General features: G+C 35.0%; 1 protein-coding gene across 22 annotated transcripts in view; it reads left to right on the top strand.

The window, feature by feature from the left end:
- Nucleotides 1–21,715, top strand: part of SOX5 (SRY-box transcription factor 5) — a 951,808-nt gene that overhangs the window by 743,964 nt on the left and 186,129 nt on the right. For all 22 annotated transcript variants that reach the window (XM_070494048.1, XM_070494061.1, XM_070494052.1 and 19 more), the window contains 2 exons: nt 10,819–10,991; nt 15,684–15,752. In XM_070494048.1, the coding sequence (XP_070350149.1) occupies nt 10,819–10,991; nt 15,684–15,752 (242 nt within the window). The remainder of the gene's footprint in view (nt 1–10,818; nt 10,992–15,683; nt 15,753–21,715) is intronic.

The raw sequence follows: 21,715 nt of genomic DNA, 5'->3' as shown, positions 1-21,715 counted from the left end.
AAGAATGAATGCGTGTGTGTGTGTGTGTGTGTGCGTGCACACACTTATTGAATATCTAAGACTATAGCTAAGTGAGGACAGGGCTCAGTTCCTAATTGCTGGCTTCAAGTTGCTATGAGTGAATTACTTTCAAGGCATTTGGACAAAGATTAAACTTACAGTTTGGCAAAGTTCAAAAAGTGTTTCTTACTATTACTATTTAAAAAGTAAAAATGGTAAACTTTTAAAAATAGGAGAAATAAATAGCATTTGGTCTGGGTAGTTTAGCTATCAATAAATAGTTGTCATACTCACTTAAAGTCAATCTCATTTTTCAAGAAACAATGTGAGTTAGTAAAGGTCACCCACTTCTAAGAGCATAAAATTATTTTCCATGTTAGATTATTTTGCCTGTTAGAATTTATACCATTTTATGGTCTGGTGCTTTGGAAATGTGAGGTAATTAGGTTTTAAAGTTACATTAGAAATAATCCTCTAAAAGAAATGCACAAAAAGGACACTAGATCCTCTTTTGCAGAATGAAACAGTTAGACTAAAAAGCTGTGCCAATAGCAAACAGTCAAGATATGTTATAGACTGATTACCTGCCCGAGAAATTATTTATCTCTTCTTCTCTAATCAGCCATATAGTGTAATTAGCTAGTTTGCAGAGTTTTTTTGTCTTTATCTATAGCAGAAGCACTGAGTAACGGTTGTGTGAAAGGTGAAGAAATACCTTTTATAGCCTCATAGTTATTGAAAAGGGGAAAAAACAGGGCCTGCCCTCCAGTTGGCAGCCAACAGTGTCACACATTGTTTCAGCTAGCGTGAAATTCCATTACACTGAAGGTCATTGCCTTGGCACTTCACCTGAGGACAGTATCTGGGGATCCATGGAGGCTTTGAGTAATCCAAACAAATCATTTGGTTTTCAATAAAGTCATTGCAAAATTTGTATTTTACTGACTTAAATTTATTTGTAGAATTATAACAAAAATATCCTCATGTAGAATTCTCTCAAATATTTCCATCTTGGTGAGGTTCTAAAAGCAGGGCATTGTTTAATAAGAGATTTTTCTGGTTAGGTCACTCAGAACAGCCTAGATCAGTTTCTGCACCTGCCTTGCTTGAAGAATTCTTTGGAGCCTGGTTCCTTTCCCGTTAGTATCCCTGACCCTTCTCACTCTGCTCAGAATGCATTCATTTAGGCCAGCAAAGTATTGTATCTGGTATTAAGAAAAATGCCAGCTGCAGTTGGTACAATAAAAAACTGGCTCTTTTTGAAAGCTGTAATTTTGTTCTTTCTAGAAGATGGGACATAAAGGCAAATACCAAACAGCTCTAGAATGCCAATCATGGATTCAAGGAAATAATCCATTCAGCAAATACTATGGCCTTTCAGAACTCATGAATTAAAGACATGCTACGTAGATTCAACGTGTGGATGAAAGTAGACCCTCTCCTAGGTGACACGAAATTTTGAGATAAGAGAGATATGTAGATTCAGTATGTGGCCTGAAAGAGAGAATTCTGTTTGAATAACAGACCATTTGAAAACAAGCAGACTTGGAATAAGAGTCAGGTCCCAGGTAATAAATCTAGTAAGGGATCCTCGGAATTTTGTTAAGTTTAAAACATGGAAACTGAAATCTCAGCATTTAGATATGTAAAGATTTGTATCACTTTGAAAGCTGTTTTAAACTCTTTCTTTTAAAATCCAGGAACTATCTAAGAATCGCGTGGTTTGCTAATAGTAATCTTGTGACTACTTCATTTGTACATTAACCTAAAAAATATACATCTGCACGTTTTTACAAAGGGGTTGGAAATGTTGATTGTTTTCTGAGAGAACTCTTGGATCTGGAATTTGTTCGGTACGAGAGTTAGCCATAAGGAAGGTACATAACATATAATCATTTACTTATAAATAAATATTTAATGTTTTTAATCTACTAAACTTGTTTTATAGTTCCTCGCAGTCACTTATGAGTAATGTTTTCAGTTTTTTGTAAAAGCTACCTTGTAAGAACGATTATTGGTGCACAGAATTCACATTTACAAAATAAGTTTGGCAATGTCTTTAAAAGTAAAAAGTGGCCTTACCTTTTCTGCAAATCAGTGACTTGCTCTGTCTCGGAATGCCAGAGTCTTTATGCCAGTGTATAAACACGGCAAGTGATGGGAAGAGAAAATCAAACACTGGATCTCATTAATTTGTATATTGATCATCCAGTTCACCAAGTAAGAAGTTTTACATACCTTTTAAAGCAGGATCTTGATAATGCAGCTTTTAAACAGATAGTTACATATTTAATCAGGGTTTTTTATTTGAAAACAAAAATATGCGCTCTTCAACATTTTTCTCATTTAAAAATACATTCCTTCACTTAACAAGTATTCATTTGTGCAAGGGATGTGAAGATTCCAGAACTAAAATAATTATAAAAACATTTTTTTTCTTATAGATATGGACTCCAAAGCTTACACTGTCTGGATCATTGGATAATAGAATTAACCTGAAACCTTTTCTCTTTTAAATTAAAATTCTTTTACTAGGGAAGCATAGTGTAGTCAAAAAGATTTGGTGTCATGTTGCCCTGATTTTTCCAAGCTCTTGTGGAAATCAGGTTACCTCTTTTGGTTTATTTCCTCATCTGCTCATTTAAAAGCAGTTGCAGTTTACTATTTATTACATGACCATTTGTGTCAAGAACTTTGTAAACATTCTTACAAAACATTGTTACTAAGTGATTTTATTCCTATTTTACGTAGGAAGAAATTGAGACTCAGAGAGAGACAGATAATTATCCAAAACCACATACTTGAGTTGTGATAGAGTTAAGACGTGAACCTAATTCTGCCTGTCTTCAAAGCGTGTGCTCTTTATATGATGCTTGGTAGTCTGTCTTCGGTAAAGTTGGAATGGATGATCTCTAAAATCCTTTAAAACTTCCAAACATTTCCAAACCCTCCACGGCTGGACGAAGAGCCCCTCTGAGATGCACCCTTTACATTCTCTGCTTAGATCTTTCCCTAGCACACACACAGTGTTTTGTATTGTTAGCCTGCTACATATTTACCTTTCCCTTGCAGACCACCTCACTCACTGTTGGCCCCAAGTTTGTAACCCAGTACATAGTTGATGAATGAATGACAAATAAAAAATGCCATGTTTTGAGATAACTGTTATTGACTACATTTCAGTCTGTAAATGCAGCAAATTTAATGATATTTTTAAAAAACTGCTTTTTGCCTTTTAAATACAATATCCAAGTAAGTAGATGGAATAATCTTGGGAAAAGGTTTTAAAATTATAATCTCCATTAAATGGTAAACATTTGTAATAAGAATTGTATTAAGAATTGTATAGAACCATACTTTTTAAAGGTAACAGGAACAATCCTTCCTTTCACTACAGTAATGATAATGCACATATCTTGTTCATAACGTCCCAGAGACAAGGCATCCAGCCTTGAGATAACAATGGTAAAGACCATAGCTACTTGTCAAATGTTCAGTTTCACGCTAGTGGTAGTCGCCCTTAAGAATGAAAGCTTTCTATAGTAGATACATTTAAGTCCAAGGTAAAGATCACCTTTTAATATATTGAAGCGAAAAGAAAAACACGGTTCTTTCAAAATAAATTATGGAAATCAAGAAGAAGAATATTTATAGTATTAGCAATGTACAATAGAATATCAATTAATTTATACTGTCATGTAATAAATGATAGTATGCCTTATATAATTTTAACTGATTGCAACTTATAAAGGTATCTGTATTGCAGTAAAGGATATGTAGCTAAATTTTATCAAAGTTTGATTAAATCTGTTCTTAATGAAAGAAAAAACAGTTCACAGATGTTTGTAAGTTGGATGACTTAACAAACGCTCCTTTGAGGAACTGGAACAATATCATTCATACCTCTTTATGAGGGGCTCTGCCTTTTCTCTCTTGTTAAGACAGCTGTTGAAAGAAGCTTTAGTTGTAAATTTAGAAAGACTTGTTAGTTTTTATTCATTATGTTTTCAGTTGTTGAACAAGTACTGCTATCTGTCTTGCCATGTGCTATGTTCTGCAGATAGAATGGTAGCGAATATAAAATTTCTGCCCCTCTGGAGCTTACGGTCTAGTAAAGGCTCTTTCATTAGGCAGAATTTTTAAAGACAATGCTACAACGTTAGGTCCTTCAAGTGGAATACCAGTTGAAAGCCACATTTCCATTAAAAAAAAGCAAAACAAAGTCCTATCCAAATTAGAACACGAATAATAGTCTAAAAACACCAACAATAAAAGAAAAAAAATCCTGGCAAAGATTGACTGTTGCTTTGAAACAAAGAAGTAAATGTATAGTAATTTTTCTGAGGGAAGAAATATAATCTCTAGTTTGCTTTTAGCCTCAAAATTCTAGGACTTTTCCTTTCTTGAGTGATTCTTCCTTCCTTATACCTTTCCTTATTTGGATAATAACTCCCAATAATTTACTTTGATTTTGATTATTTAATTTCAAGCCATGTATCTATTTCTTTTGAGTGTAATAAAACATTATCGGGAAATGGCAGCTTCTATAGATTTTTTTCTTGTTATTTCAAATGTATTTGAGACCACCCTTAATTTAATTAATCGTGATGAGGGTTATCCTTGTGCATAGAATTGTATGTTATCAGTCAATCAAGGACTTTTCTCTATTCTTACAAAGTTTGTTTATTTTATTCATTTAACGAGTGGTTATTGGGTGTCTACTATGTGCTGGGCATTACTCTATAGATGCTGGTGATCCAGTATTGAACAAAACAAGCTAGTATTCTGCTGTCATGAAGCTTATTCTCTACTGGGATTTTCAATAAATAAATTTCTATGTCAATAACAATACAGCATATGGTGCTAATTACTATGAACAGGGTAAAAGTTGAGTGATGGTGTAGAAAGTGAGATGATGGCTTCTCTGATTTTGCTGTTCAGAGAAAGCACTCTGAGGAGTTGGCATTTAAGTTACTACAGTCTGAATGTATCTGAGTTGGTTGGTTATTTATTTATTATCTCTTCCATTTAAATGTAAGCTCTGAAGCAGACAGTCTTGTCTAGCTTGTAGACTGTAGTATCCCCAACACCTAGACTAATGTGAGGCACATAGGAGGAACTCTGTGGGTATATGCTGAATGAATGAAAGAAGAAAGCTGGTCATTTGAAGTGGTTCTCTACCATAGGAAATCTGGCAATGTCTGGAGACATTTTTGAGTGATATAACTTGGCAAGGAGTGCTACCAGCATCTACATGGCACAGCTCCTCAGAAAAAGAATTGTCTGCCCCCAAATGTCAACAGTGCCAAGATTGAGAAACACTGATGTAGGGTAAAAGTTTTCCAGAGGTGAATATTTGGATTGCCAAGACTTTAAGCTAGGAGCAAGTTTGCATATTGGTATTAGAGGAACTCAAAGAAGGCCACGTGACTGAAGCATTTTGGCAAAAGAGAAAGTAGGAGGAGAAGCAGCAGCAGCAAGGGCCTGGTCATTCAGGGCTTTGTAAGGGTAGGGGGTTTGGATTTTACTCTATGTGCAATATAAAGCTATGGAATGGTTTTTTACAGGCATGTGACATGATCTGATAGACCTTTCTAAATGGATCACCCTGAACTTCTGTTTGGAGAATGGGTATTTGTAGGAAAAGAGGTGGAAACAGGTAGAATGGTTAGAAACTATTGTAGCAGTCAAATCAAGAGATGGTAGTAGCCTGGATTAAGAGGTATTAGTGGAAACAAAAATACATGGACTAATTTATAATGTGTCCTAGAGTTGATAGGATTCCCAAAGAATTGGATATGGAAGATCAGGTAGACAAAAGAATCTAAGCAATGTGTGCATGGTGATATCTCTTACTGAGATGGGGATCACTGAAGCTGGTTCCCTTCCTTCATGACTTCTGTCACATTACATTAAGGAATGTTCTGACCTACACATCTTCTGTGGAACCTACAAAACTATAAGAATCACTCAAATGATAACCATGCCTGTAGTTATTAGACAGTAGGAAGAACTGAAAGATAGACTATTTCTGTCTTTTACTTAAGTAATTCTTCAGTCTAAGGGGATCGAAGCAGGAATAGCATAGAGTAAAACATACAAGAGTGAAAATAACTGAAACATGAAAATAAATTCCTATCAATGACACACACACACACACACGGACTCTACCATTAGCTATCTGAATCTGATGGAGCTAGACCATACATACACGACCATGTCCGCGTGGTGTTATATACTTGTATGAATCTTAAGAATCTGAATCTAAGTGAAGAAACAGTAGCTCCTCCTTTTATTTGGTGGGGCTCTGATTTTCCAATGATCTAATTAATTTCCTTTTTCTTTTTTTTAAGTCTTGGATGTTTTGTGACTATTACCAGTTTCTTCCATGTTTGTAGACCCTCCTCAACCACTGGGAGATAATTATGAAGAACATGATAATTTAGAGATGGCCCCTAGGGCTTGGTCCTTCAACTTAGTTTAGGACTTTTATAAAAATGCGGAAAATTTCTTTTGCAAAAGCTTAGGTTCCTTGGCTCAACTCTCCTAAGCTACACCCAGGACTGCTATGCAAGTCATATAAGATAAAACATCTCATTTCTCTTGGCTATATCGCATGCCTAAACTTGAGCGTGGTTTAAAGGGAAGGGGCTTTATTCTTTAAATCATTCATTAAACAGTTTTAGATGATTTGCTATATGCCAGGTCCTATAGTAGGTGATGTGAATATCAAAGTTGGTAATTTGCAAGTGTTGCTGTCACAGCTATCTCTGCTGACTCTAGGAGACAAATGTGAAAATAAGAATAATTCAATATAATGATTAAGTACTATAATAAAGATGTATATTATATGGATTCCCAAAGAAAACATCAACTGTTATCGGTGGGAATTAGGAAAAGAGTCATCAAGAACAAGACACTTTAGCTGGAACATGAGGAATGGGTGTTTGGGGAAGGAATGACCTGGGCCAGGCACTTGTGAAGGGTGGCATTTGAGGGGGATGGTAGAAAATTCAGTGTGGCTAGAATTTAGGATGCACAATGGAAGTGGGAAAGATGGGTCATGTCTGAAAAGACCTCATTCATTCTTAAGAATGTGTTGACATTTTATTCTGAAGACAATGGGGAAGAAGTAGAAGTGTTTAAACAGAGGAAGTTATATGACTAGATTTGTTTTCTAGGAGGATAATTTTGGTACCAGCTTAGAGGATAGATGTGTAGAGGGAAGAGTTAATGTCAGCAAATTCTATTGAAGTTTGCTACAACAAGTTTTGCAAAAGATGATAAGAATGGCAGTGAAGGTGGGGAAGGGAAGCTGGAACAAGAGCTCTCCCTAGGTACTGTACAGCAGTATCTATGTTATGTTGTCATTTATGCAAAAGAAATTGTTATGGGTTGAATTGTGTCCACCCAAAACTCGTATGTTGAATTTCTAATCCCTCGTACCTCAGAATGTGATTGTGCTTGAAGATAGGATCTCTACAGAGTTAATTAAGTTAAAATGAGGTCTTTAGGGTGAACCCTAACCTAATATGACCGGTGTCCTTATAAGAAGAGAAAATTTAGACACAAACGTGTATAGAGAGATGATGTGAAGACACAGAGAAAAGATGGCCGTTTACAAGCCAAGGAGAAAGGTCTAGAATAGATCCTTCCCTCACAGCCCTCAGAAGAAACCAACCCTGCTGACACCTTGATCTTGGACTTCTAGCCAATAAATTTAAATTTCTGTTGTTAAAGCCACCCAATCTCTGGTATTTTGTTGCAGCAGCTCTGGTAAACTAATACAGAAATATTCTGGTATATGCTTAAATCTTTATTAACAAAAGTAGGATATACAGGAAAATAATAATGGTGAGTTCCTTTGAAGGACAGTGTTGAGAGGAGATATTTCACTCTATACCATTTTATAATTACTGATTACTTATTCATGTGACCATAATATTGAAAAAAATTTAATTACATTAGAAAAAACAAAACAAAGCTGTTTTGAGGAAATATTATCATTGTTTGTTGATATAATAGATACAGGAATGGGTATTTGAGAAGAGAATTGAGAATGATTAATATTTCTAGCTTAGAAAGTTGATTGAGTGATTATGCTTTAAAATTGGAGGAAAATGGAGAGTTCCACCTTATACGTGTTAAATTTTTATACTGAGATCTACACTCAGGGATGTCTATTCTACATCTAGAAATAAGTTATGAGGGCTGGAGGACAAGCTTAGGGTTGGCATGTACCTTAATATTTCATTGACTCTGAGACAGCATCTATTGTAAAACTCAGAGAGTTTATAATATGTAAAGTATATGTCTTAGAAAAAATACAGAATTTAGGAATTGAATCATGTTAGTTAGCTCAAGGCCAGAAAAAGGCAAAGGATGGGACTGGGGAAAATATGAGCATTTGTGAGTGGGCAGAAGAGGAAGAACCAGTGGAAAAGATTGAGAAGAAAGGTTAGCTAAGTAGGAGTTGAAACAGAGTTGTGTCTGAGAAGTCATGTGAGAAGGTCAAGATGAAGGGAAGTGGGCTAAAGGTTCAGAAAGTTTGAATTGAATATGGACTGTAAAATTAGATTTGTGTTAAATTTCATGTAAATCTGTTTATGTCTATGTGACTAAGTGAAGACAAAAGGATTCTGTTAATCTTTCATATACTAAATGCCAAAATGATATTTGTTTGTACTCATCATCAAATAAGTATATTTCTTTATACATTGGTGTTATATCAGTTATTAAAATGGGAAATGCCACCTTAAGCTTTTAGAAATTATACTTCCACATATTTACATGAAATATATTTTTATGAGTAAGTAATAATAGTAATAATTCATTGTAGAAAATTTTCTAAATATAAAAATATGAAGAAAACATTAAAATGACCTATAATCTTACTACCTAGATATAGCTACTCTTAATATATAGACAAATTTTATTCCAGTCTTTTTTTCTAGAAATATAGATATGTGCATGCATTGTGGTGTTTATACAAGTGTTTTATTTCTATCCAACTTTTTACCTAGCTTTATATCATAACTAAGCTCACATTATCAATAAATAGTCTTAAAAAATACTTTTTCATGGATGCAAACTACTGTACCATATGACTCTCCCATAATTATTTGATTATTCTCATTTGACATTTAGGTTATTGCTAGTATTTTATTTAATTATTTATTAATACTCATCTTCATTTCCTGCAATTTTCTTGGGCTAGATTTTTAGAATTGAAATTACTCCCTTGGAGGTTATGAGGATTACAAGACATGATATGTGTTACTTTTCCGAGTGTGTATTCCTAGAAATGTGATAACAGTTTACTCCTCTACTGATGATGTATGAAGATGCACAGTTTACCATCATTTGAATATTTTCATAAAACATCTTCCCAGTATAGATTATTTAATATTAGAATTCTAATCATAATAGACAGTTATTATTCTTACAGTAAATGTTCTTCTGTTTGACGGAATCCAAATATCTGAGGCATAATAAATTATTAGCAACAATTTATTGAGCCCCTGCCCTGAATAAGGCTAGCTGTTGATAATAAGAAGGAATATAAGGCATGATTCCTGCCTTGTATTCACTCATAATTTAGTTTCTGGGTGTTTGTTCTCTAGCCTATGTAAATTACATTAGAAACTTTATTTCTATTCCAAATGGGCACCTGAAAATTGTAAGCCACTAACTGTAGCTACTACTTCCTAAAAAAGCATATGCTTTTTCAGCATAAATTGGTAGGGAGGAATGCAGTGGGATGGGGAAAGGTGACTGAGTTATAACATATCATTCTATCAAACTACATATGCAGGTGGCAAATGCATTATGAAAATAGTGCTTAACATCTTATGTTTGAAGTGAAAATTGTAATTAAAAAGTATGTTCTCTCCTACTGCTAGTACTTTACCATAGGGGTCTTATCTATCTGGTGAATTTTAAAAGAACAATTAAAAGTGATATTGTTTCTGTGTCAATGAACTGCTCACATTTCTGATGTATCAAATAAATATTTTAACTTGGCTAAGAAGACTCACTGGAATGTTTTAAATATCTTGTTCATGCTATTTATTTTAAATGACTGCCATGACTCCTCCAACTCTTGAATTTTTATAATGTTGGGTGGTCACAATATGCTTTGTTAGTTTTCTAACCACATTTCATTATTTCATGATAGCCTAAACTTGTATTCTCAAACTTGCGTGTTTTCTGTACCAGCTACATTCTATTTTTGAAGACAGCCTCTGGGTGGCATATAAACAAACAGTCTAAAACTTGATTGACTAATAGTTATTTTCGCCTTTTTAATGCAGAATTAGTTCTGATTCTTCAAGACTCTTTCTTAAGAAAAGGAGAATTATATCACTGATAATACTATCTTGATCTCTTAATAATTATGGTTATTAAATTTTAATGTTTTTGTTTTGTCTCTTAACTTTGATAAAAAACTACTTAGCCCCAGGAACTATGCTGTAGACTTCTTTTTATTTCCATCAGGCCCAAGCATAGAACAATAGAAATAGTGGATGCTCAGCAAACAATTTTTTATTTACTCATAAAATAAAAGGGAAAAAAGCTATAGATTATTATTTGTCATGAATAAAAAGCAATCAAAATGTTTGTTCATTCCGATACTTTGTAATGGGTAAATAGGCATCACTTTTTACTGTTAAAATCTAAAAGAATGGAGGTATATGTTTGTTTGTGTGTTGAACCTTATATGTGGAATACTTCTGTATACAACGGAGTCATTGCCATTGAAAAATCACTCTTCTCCTTTCTCTTTTCTTGTATGTTTTCTTGCCGTATTATTTTCAGGGACTCCTGAAAGCCTAGCTGAGAAGGAGAGGCAGCTCATGGGTATGATCAATCAGCTGACCAGTCTACGAGAGCAGCTGTTGGCTGCCCATGATGAGCAGAAGAAACTGGCTGCATCTCAGATTGAGAAACAGCGTCAGCAGATGGAGCTGGCCAAGCAGCAGCAAGAACAGGTGAGTAAGAACTAGAAACACAGTCAAATTCCTCAGGCATTGTTTTGCCTGCTATTTTATAGGTCACTCTCCTAGGGGCACAAAGATCAATAGAAGCCTTTCCCCACCTGCAGCACATAGGTAAATAAAAAGGCAAAACACCAAAACAGACAAAAAAGTCTGATCTAAAGAAGTTTATCAACTGCTTTAGTGGTATGTAGCATGGAAGTAATTATAATCAAGGTGAAATTTTGATAGGTCATGAGAGAAATACCAAAAAAGAAGCACAGAGAGTCAAGAGAACATTTCCAGTCAAGGACATTATGAAAGCTTTCATTAAGTGAGCGCTTGGTATAAGCTTTGAAGACTGGGTAGGATTCAACAGTGAAGTAAATTTCCAATTATGGGGCAGGAAGTTTGGTTAGGAGGCTATTATAATAATTTAAATATGAAGGAGTGAGAATCTAAACTAGATAGTGTGATGACCATGGAAAAAGAGAAGAAAGGAATAAAAAGATGGAAGAGTTATGGTTAGTTGAAATTTTTGAGTCGGCAAAAGGTGTTGAGCCTGGGTAACAGGGCGAGTGAGGAGGAGGGCAAATTTGGAAAAGCAGGTGGTTTTATTATGTTGAATTAGAGCTGTTGTCAGGTGGTCCATCTGGAGGTATGTGAAAGACAGGTAGAATTCCAATCAATATTTGGAAAAGAGAGCTGAGCTAAGTTGCTTAGATTATCTACATGGAGATGGTCATTTGAACCACTGGAATAGATGAGTTCCATTCATTTATTCAACAAACAGTAATCAAGAGCTTCTTGTGTGTCACGCACTGTGCTAACTTCTGAGGCTACCTCAATTAACCAGAAAGACAAATTCTAGTGGAAAGAGAGAGACAATTAACAAAGGAAAAGAGAAATTTACAAAGTAATTTCAGATAGTGATAAATAATTCAAAGAAGTATAAGAAGAGTAATTTGATAAATATTGATTGGTATGGCAGGCAGTGTTTCTTAGATTAGGTAGTTGAATCTGGCAATTAAACTCAGATCTGAATGACATACAAGAGGCTACCACATTAACATTTGGGGCCACAGAGTTTCATGCAGAGGAATGGTAGGTTTACAGGCCTTAAGTTAGAGTTGTGCTGATATCATGAGGAAATGGAAAGGAACTAAGGGTAGATCCTTGGGAGATGCTGACATACAACTGGTGGAGAAAGGAAAATGAACTTGTCCAGAAGCAAAAAACTACTAGATCTGTCACTTAGATTCTCATTGTTGGCTTTTAAGCATGTGGCTTCTATGGAACTTTTCCTAGCATAGATCAGACAATAACAATTGACATGTAGAAGAATTGATATGTAGTGGAAAAATGGAGGCAACGCGTAAGAACTATTACTTAAAAAAAAATTGGTAGTAATGGGAAGATAGAAGGTGTCATAGGGTGAGCTTACATATAAAGATGGCATATCTTTTCCAGGCCTAACTCCCTTTACCATCCCATGTTCTGGGCTCAGTCCACTCACCATCCTAAGTGGAAGAGGGCCATTATTTAGTCAAGAATATTTGTGTGTCCACACAAATACTGCAAACCTTCTAAACAGCTCTCAAAGTGTAAACTAGCAGAGTTGAAAGAGGTGAAGAAAATACTCAGATTACATTTGAGGAGACCTCCTTTCTTTCATTTTACTCTTCTCTACTTGGTGGTTCTTCTCTGCTTGAAAGATGGTAGTTTTATTTTTAATGAAATGCCTCATCAGTTTCCTTAGCGATATATTTGGCTTGTTATTGGATATGGCCTATATTTCTCTGGCTTTACCCATATGATAAAACAGTTCAAAATGCTTACTTATAGAAGCAAAAAAACTTGCTTATAAAAGTCTAGGGGGTGAGGGCAGAAGCACTCTTTTCTTGTTCATAACTCTGAGTACCTTCAGAATTTCTGAATTCTAGAAAATCCTAGAAGCCTCTGAAACTGTAGCTCAGATGGAGATATTTCTTTGTAGAGAATCCTTACTTTGGTAGGTGTGAGAGTACACTTGTCCTAAAAAATCTGAGCATCTCTAATGGAGAGCAAGGTTCCTTTCTTTCTCTTTCATGTTCTGACCCATCCCCATATATTATCATAGGATTCTAGAATTTTTTACTTTCTCTAACATTCTCCTTGGAACTTTAGGAATCCTTAGCTTCCTCCAGAATTTCTCCCCTGTACTGGAGAGATGCCATGCAAAAATGTCTACATGGCCTGAGAGAAGATCCTTCCTGATAGCTACAGGTCAGGTTTCTAGAGCCCCCAAATCCCGCATATCTTGAATTCTAGTTGGGAAGAGATAGAAAATATATAGACAAGTAAAATATATTATATGCTCATAAAGATTATGGGGAAAAATAAAGCAAAGAATTGGAGATGAGGGTGCCAGGTAGAGAGATAGGCCCTTTCAAAATGGGTGCTCAGGGTAGACCTCATTGACAGGGTAACATTTGAGCAGCAACTTGTAGGAGATGAGGGAGTGAGCAGTGCTGTTATCTAGGAAAAGAGTGTTCCAGGCAGAGGGGAAAGTATGTGCAGAGGCCCAGAGGCAGGAGTATCCTTGGGAGGTAGGAGCATCCTCCGTGAGTTCAAGAGGCAATTAGGAGAAGAGTGTGGGAAGAGTGGAGTGACAAAGGGAAGAGGAGATGAAATCACAGAGGTAGCAGGAGGCCAAATCATATAGAGGCTTGCAGGCATTGTAGGACACTGGCTTTTACTCTGAGCCAGACAGAGGGTTTTGAAAAGATGAATAACATGACACAACTCATGTTTAAAAGGATCTCTCCAGATGCTGGTTTATAATAGGCTGTAGGGAGGGAGTGAGGGCAGAAGCAGAAAGAGCAAATAGGAGGCTATTAACAACAATCCAGGGAAGAGGTAACAGAGGCCTGGAGCAGGAGGAAGTGTGGAGGGGTAGGAAGTGGTCACTTTCTTGATAAATTCTTAAGGTGCTGATAAAAGGATTTAAATATCAGCTGAAATATTGATATGTGGGAGGAAAGAACAAGACTTAAGGAAAAGAGTGATATTCCTTTTTCTGTTATCTCCTTTCCTACCTTTCTTCAGGAAAAGAAGGAAATTTTTAAAAACATATTCCTAAGATAAATGACAGCATTAAAATAACCATAATTGTACCAATGTCCATAAGGGAAATAAAAAATTCATTGTGCAGCCTTGTATACTCATCCTCATCACATAGTTTCTTTACTTTCCTTCATAGTAATGGACTCTGCATGTGTCAATTTTTTCCTGAATTTTTAGCTTTCTGATACAAAGGTTAAGGGATATACTTTTGTAATGGAAATAATAGTGATTAGAGCATGACGAGAATAAGAATTAGAGCTTGTTTATAAAAGAGTGATAAGTTTCTTGAGGTTATAAGTTACATTCTCATGAGAAGCCTTCCTACCCTATATCATGTAAATGAAGTGTTTAAAATTTTCTTCTCATCTGTTAATTCATGCATTCTTCATCAAATATTCATTTTGTGCTCCTTTTGTACCAGGCTTTGTGCAAGTGGTGAGCAAAATATACGTCATCACTAACATCACTGTATTTACGGATTTCTATCTAGAAGACAGAAAGATATTAATTTAAAAAAACCCCATAAATATAGAATCATAACATATGATACAGTATTAAGTATGTAGAAAATGCTATGAGAGCAAATAACGGGGTGATTGTGTTAGTCTGGCTTAGAAAACACTTAAGATGACCACATTGAGGGCTAAGTCCTGAGTTTAGTTTTGAACCGGTTAAATTTGAAGAACCTTTGAGAATGTCATTGGATAAATGAGTCTGAAGCTTAAAGCAAAAGTCTAGGCTAGAGAAACAAATGTATAAACACTTGACATACATATGAAAGTAGGTATAGAGGGAAAAGAATTGAGTCTAAAATTGATCTTTACAGAACTACAACATTGAATGGCTGGACAGAGCCATTGAAAGTGGCTGAGAAGGAATAGACTCAGAGGGAGGAGCAAAAGCAAGAAATTGTGATGTCATAGAAGCCAAGGAAGACAGTTCAGGATCAAGGGCAAGCACTTGAGTGTTGAATTCTGATGAAAGGTCAAATGGTGAGAACTAAAAACCGTGTCAGAATTTAAAAAATGGAAGTGACTGATAACTTCATTAAGAATTACTTAGTAGAGTGCGGGCAGAAACCAGAATTGAGTGTGTTGAGGAGTTGGCAGTTTAGGGGTTTATGGAAGCAGAAATGAGGACAGTATTTACCAAACAAACAAACAAAAACCCCAAAACTTCACTAAGGAATACAGCATCTTACAATACTTGGTGCTTCTCTGAGCACCTTAGTCACAACAACCCCCTGTTTATGCAATACTCTCTTTCACAGAAAAGGGCTGAAAATGTCAGAAGCAGTACCTTCTTAGTATATTTCCAGGAAGAGGGATTTTTGAAATTCTAACATTTCGTACTGGATTGGATCACTGGTGTAGTGTCTTAGGCTTCATTTGTTTTAGGCCAAAAGAAACATAACTCTTCCTGAAAACTAAATGTCTTGTTTGATGCTACTTAAGGATGAATTGCTGGTCGCGTGGGGCACAGGCACATCTATTTTCGTCATCTTGATCAGCGCCAGATCAAACTTTGAGAAACAGAACATTGGTAATTTCCCCCTGGGACTACAATATACTTTTAAATTTTTCATGTGCAATTTTTCCACAGATTGCAAGACAACAGCAGCAGCTTCTGCAGCAACAACACAAAATCAATTTGCTTCAGCAACAGATCCAGGTCAGAGATCATAATTTCATACCTACTTCCAATTAAAAACTATATTTTATTTCCCATTCTTAGATGACCTAACTGAAATAAGCTCCAAAGTAAAAATTACTTTCAGCCTAATTCGTGACGTGTGGCCTCCTGTACCATGAGAATCTTGCAAATGGTGGCTCTGTCACAGGCCTTACTGTGTCGGGGAGCTTCAGTCTATGCAAGCTGACAGTAATTTTCGTCCTATAACTGAATGGAAATTATTGTAGAGAAGTGTTAGAAATGTTTCATTTTCTCTAATCTTTCGTGTTTAAAATGTGCCTGTGAATGTTCTTAATGGAAAAGTGCAGGAAAACCACAGCAGAAAGGTACAGCGGATTTCAGTTAGAGAGCAGTGGTGAGAGAAATGTTTTACTGTATGCTCAAGAGGCACGTGTGATAAAGGCGGAAGTTAGAATAGGTGATGATTTGGTGTTCAGGTCAAATTTCACCATGATATTGCCTGGTGAAACCAAAACTGAGGGCTCTATAGTCTCCGTATTTTTTTATGTGGAAATTTGCAATGATGAGAAGCATCGATAAAGGTGGAAGAAAGCAGCTGTATTGATAACAAAAGGAAAAAGTAACTTGCCAGGGATATCCTGTCTCCACCACTTGCTAGCAGCATGAACTTTGACAAAATTTGTTTATCTTTCTGGAAACGCTTATTTCAAAGAGTATTTATGAGGCTTTAATGAAATCATGCATGGAGAACTTCAGCATGGTGTCAAGACACATAGAAAGTGCTCAATGCACAGTTGCTATGACTAGCAAAAAAAGGAATCAAATTTGTGGAGCTATGACTCCAGCCCTACCTAACATCATCCATCTGAAAGCAACTCTTAGATTAGAAGTCAGTTTTTTTCTAGGGAGAAATTCATCATTCTCTTGAAAGCTGTATCTTGAGGATCCAACATATTTTATTAGGTGTAAATATAAGTGACAGAAGCAAACATGTCAAAATTATTTCATTCACGTATCAATCATGTTTAGACTTCTTTGACAATAAAGTTTATCCCATTTTATCTAATTGGGTCAAGTACACTTAATTTCTTTACCCTGCATTGGATAACCCAATCAGGGTTTAGGTATCTTGTTCTACCTGAGATTTGAGTAAGCTGGTCTCAGCTTCAGTGAAGACACAGAAACATCAGTGAGATGTTCCAAAGAGGAGTCTTTGCCTTCGTTAACTGTAATTATGAGCAGCGCATTTCTAATGTGATCTTCTCTATCTATGCCTATCTGGAGTGTGATTATTCAATTCAGTGATTTAAAACTGTTCATTGGATTTTACGTTCAGTCTAAGTATGCCAGCTTTGAATACAGTTTTAGGTGATGATACCAGGTTATCTGCATTTTAGATGGTTTTAATTATTGCAAACCTGAGATAATAAAATTGCTACAGTAACTTCTCATTGTAAATAAGATGCCATTCCATAATCCCCAGTATGGCCCTTTGCAAGTCACTTGGTTTCTTTGTAATTTGATGAGGGTACCAATAGTTTTTAAAGTTTATAATTTTTGTAAGACTGACACAGTCATGTGTTAAACAGAATTGTAAAAATATATCTAAATCCATATCATAAATATGCGCAAGGCTTAATAAGCTGTGTGTTCTGACCATTCAAATTTAGCCACCTTCGGTACTGTTTTTGGAATTTTATTTCACAATTATGACCAGAACATTCATAATGTGGATTTTTAAGCTCTGTTGTAATAACAGAATGTTGAAATAGATGAATTTCTTACTCCAGAGCATGGAGTACTATAATTTATAAGTCAGAGCATTTTTAGAATAAAGTGTTTTAAAAATTTTCTCTCCTAGAAATGGTATGACTCAGAAACTGTATTCCGGAGACGTAAGGCTGGGTTTAGTGACTTGCCCAAAATCACACCACTAGTTACTAATAGAACTAGAATCAGAAGAAAGTTTTATCACTGTTAATAGCAATTTTGCTGATTATGAGCATTTTAAAGGCTTAGAATTTCTATTTGATCAAAAATGTTAAGCTGCTGGCCTCCACTGGTTCACAGAGTGAAAAAAATGCAATAGTCCCTTCAGGAAATAATGCCACACTGATAGTAATTTGGGGGCAATATTAAGAGATGTTGAGATATTACATTTGTGTGTCCTCTTTCTAGTGTTAGTACAGATAAATGATACTGGTGGAGTCAAAACCTATCAGGCTATTATTTAAAGAAAAGTCTGGTAATTAGGGAATGTTGTAGGCCAAGTAAGTACTGACCAAGACTGACAATCTGATAGGAATCCATTTTCACAGCTACTAGCATAACCAGAAGCATAGTTCTAAAGTATATTTTATAAATTGTTAATTTGGGGCAGTCTGACAATGACTTACTAAAGTTACAATATATTTATATTAGTCTATTGAGAGATCGTTCCAACAATTATGGGAAGCACTGATGTAGTGGTGTGTGTAGAAATAGAAGATTAAAAACGGAGAGCGGATCATTTTTTTCACCACATAAATCCTTACCATATATATATATATATTTAATGTTTTCTCTCCCTTTTCTTCTCCCTTCCACTTCCTCCTTTTCCTTGGCAGCATAGGACAAGGAGGAAGAAGAGTAAAAATCGAACTTGCTATAGTGGAAGGCAAATCAAATTTATAACAAATATCATTATAAAATTTATTTTAGTATACATACTAAGTGAGGCATACAGAATCAAATGCTCACATAAGAATTTACCATAGATTAAATTTTCTTTGATATCTGAAAATACTTATGGAGTAAATTTTGAATTTGATCTACTCTTTTTTTTTATTTCTTAAATGTGGGGCCTGAAGACTTTGTAGAAATAAACATACCGACTTAACATTATTCATCCTGACTGCGTTTTCTTAAATGTTTTGCACTATTGTTGCTTTGCACCTTAGAAAACAATGCATTCCAGTTCCTTTATTGATGGAATAACAGACTACAATGTTATTAGTCTACAATTAAGGCTGCCTTTAAAATTGTTGTTTCAATTATAACTACACGAGACATTAACTTGATGCAAATCTTGGGAAAGGCATGCAACAATACATCAGCTGGGTTGGAGAAATATGCTAGGTGGATTAGATTGATAGGATAAGAGAGCAGGACAAATTTTCACACTTGATGGATACGTTAAATGACCGGATGATGTTCCCCAACATTTTCCTCATTCTTTTACTAAGATCTCCTTAAAGGAGAGATTAATTTAGACATCTTTATTCCATTTGAAGCACCTGTTATTCAGTTTAAAAAATGTACAAACAAGTTTGTACGTGTGTGTGCACGAACATTCAGACGACTAACGACCCAGGTTATTTAAAATTTCTCTTGGCCTGTTAATTCTGTCTTCTTTTAACTTCAGATTAAAAGAGTGAGGGTAGGTTTTACTCTATAGGTATTTATTCAAAGAGAAAATGTAAATTACTTCCTTATAAAGACTTTACAGAGTTACAATTTTCTTCCAGGTTTATCTGCATAACTCTTTAGGATTAAAAGAAGAATTGAGAAAGTTTCTGTTATTTGCAACATCCTAAATTAGTTCATCCCACAAATAAAATCATGTCATCATACCAGAAACATCTCATCTTCCCTCAAGAACATGTCTACTCTTAATTTTAGGAATACTAAGAAGTTTCAGTCTTCTTTTTCTACAATTTGGCAGTGTTTTCCTTTAATATTTTTATTGTCCTTAAAAATAGAACATTTTTTCATTCCTACTTACTGTATCTATTTAACTTTTAATGGACATTAATACATGAGATTAAATTTATAAATGTTTCAGAGAAAAATGTCTTTCTAGATTTTTTTTGAGGGTAACCATTTTTTCCTTTTATTCTGTTGCTTGTGCTACAGTGCCTATCTTTTCGCAATTTTGTTTCCTGACAAATCTTTCTTACATTAAATCAACCTGCTTCTAATACTGATAGTTAGGTGGTTTATGTTTCCATTAATGATCCTAAACCAGTGGTTCATCTTGACCTGATTCACTGTTACCAAAACTTTTTAAAGTAAATGAATGAGTGACCTCTACTTAACTTCCTTAATAGCAACAAACTGAGTGTTCCTGGAAACTCAAGTTCCCTTTTATCTTGAAGTTTTGTATGAGACAGGGTTTCTGTAACTTTGGGCTTGTGTGGGGCAAGCATGTCCTAGTTTTAAATTTCTACCCTTGTTCTATAATACTCAGAGGAATTTAGGATGCCTATTAGCATCTAATAGAGTCAATCCAACAACATGCTCTAGTATGAAATCCACTTAAGATATTTTTAAGGACAAATTTAAAGATGTTGTACTTCTTTTTAAATGTATATCCGTCATGATTCCCATACTGAAAGTTCAATGGACTTTCATAAGAGAGTCCACAAATTTGTTGGATTTTCCCTTCTGGTAAACTTTTCCAACTGTTGTTCATTGTGTTCTCTTAAGGGCAAAGAATTGGTATTTAATAACCCCTGTCATTGTTTCTGAGTCATCAGATAAGCGTGTGCAGGACTAGCAGTAGCTTTGGGACACTGATTCTGTCTGGAGCTAAGAGTAGAGCAAAGGACAAGTGTTGTTCCTTTTATTCTTGAACAGTGTATATTCTGTAGTATGCAGGAGAGAGCTTGGTTCTTTAGGTTAAATATAATCCTTTAGATTATATTTATTTATTTATTTATAATATAATCTATTATATATATATCTATATCTATATATATAAATAATCTAATTATATTTAACTCTGTGAAATACAAATTATATTAAATGATTAAAAAAGAGAGAGCAGGTTCTCTAGAATTAGACTTACCCAAATTTCAGTCTCTGCATCTTCATACCTCATCTGCTGTGTGATCTTGGGAAAATTGCCTGAGCTCTCTGAGTTTTATTATTCCCGTCTATTACACGGGAATTAAAATACATAAATCATACCTGGTTAGTCTGAAGATTAAATGGGATCATGCCTAGCATGTAGTGAGCACACAGTGCTAAGATTTTTTGCCTAAGTCATTAGACAGAAAAACTTGTTCTTTCTATATTTCTGATGATGGACAATTTAATTAATATTTCCAGCAAGAGGAGAATTTCTAGGAAAAAAAGCATATAATCTACATGGCAGTAGCCACTGAAAACTGTAAGTTCAGTGTTCCAAATTCTTATGATTTTAAAACTACAAGGGATTTTTAGAAAACCTTTATCTCTTGTTTTGACATCTGTAAACTGAAACCAAGTAAGGTTAGAAGATTTTTCCCCATGTCTCATAAGTTGTTATTTTGTGGAACGATGGCTGGATTCCAAGTTTCCTGAATTGGCCCACTTCATTTTTATTTCACCGATATTCTACCATTTAAGGTTTAATGACTCAAAGTTTTAAAATGAGTTTTCTTTCTCTGGGAACTTATTCCTACAAAGTAAAAATACAACTTGACTTATGTACAATGAGTGATTAAGTTACAGTCATGGGCTCAACCAATTTATGATAAAGGTTTCATTTTATTGGAGCCAAAGTTCTCTGAGCTCATTAAGAGTTTTAGTAATTCTTGATAAATTATTATGCAGAACAAAATCCATTGAATTATTGTATTGAAAACATAATAATGTTAAAGGTGAAATAATAGTACCTGACTGACCTGCTGATTTATGATTTCTTTCTCTGAGTGTGGTAAGTTGGAAACATTTTACTCCTCTCAACAAGACCCCCCACACACACATGAACACAAAGAGATTGCAAAGTAACCTTGTCTCTTTAGGAGACTGGAAATGCCAAGAATAAACACCGTGCAATTAAGGTAGCATTTCAACCTGAGAGGGAAATGCATTAACTCCTTGAACTCCGACTAATGTTTTGGGACAAATATTTTGCCATGTGAAATAAAATATACCACAACTGGACAGGATACAGTTTTGCCATTCAGAGAGATTATTAGAGGAGAGAATATGGAGATACGAAGAAGTAGTTTCAA

The sequence above is a fragment of the Equus asinus genome, chromosome 22 (assembly GCF_041296235.1).
Source record: "Equus asinus isolate D_3611 breed Donkey chromosome 22, EquAss-T2T_v2, whole genome shotgun sequence".
Classification (NCBI taxonomy): Eukaryota; Metazoa; Chordata; class Mammalia; order Perissodactyla; family Equidae; genus Equus; species Equus asinus.
Note: the sequence above shows the minus strand (reverse complement) of the source record. Positions and strands in the feature narration are given on the sequence as shown.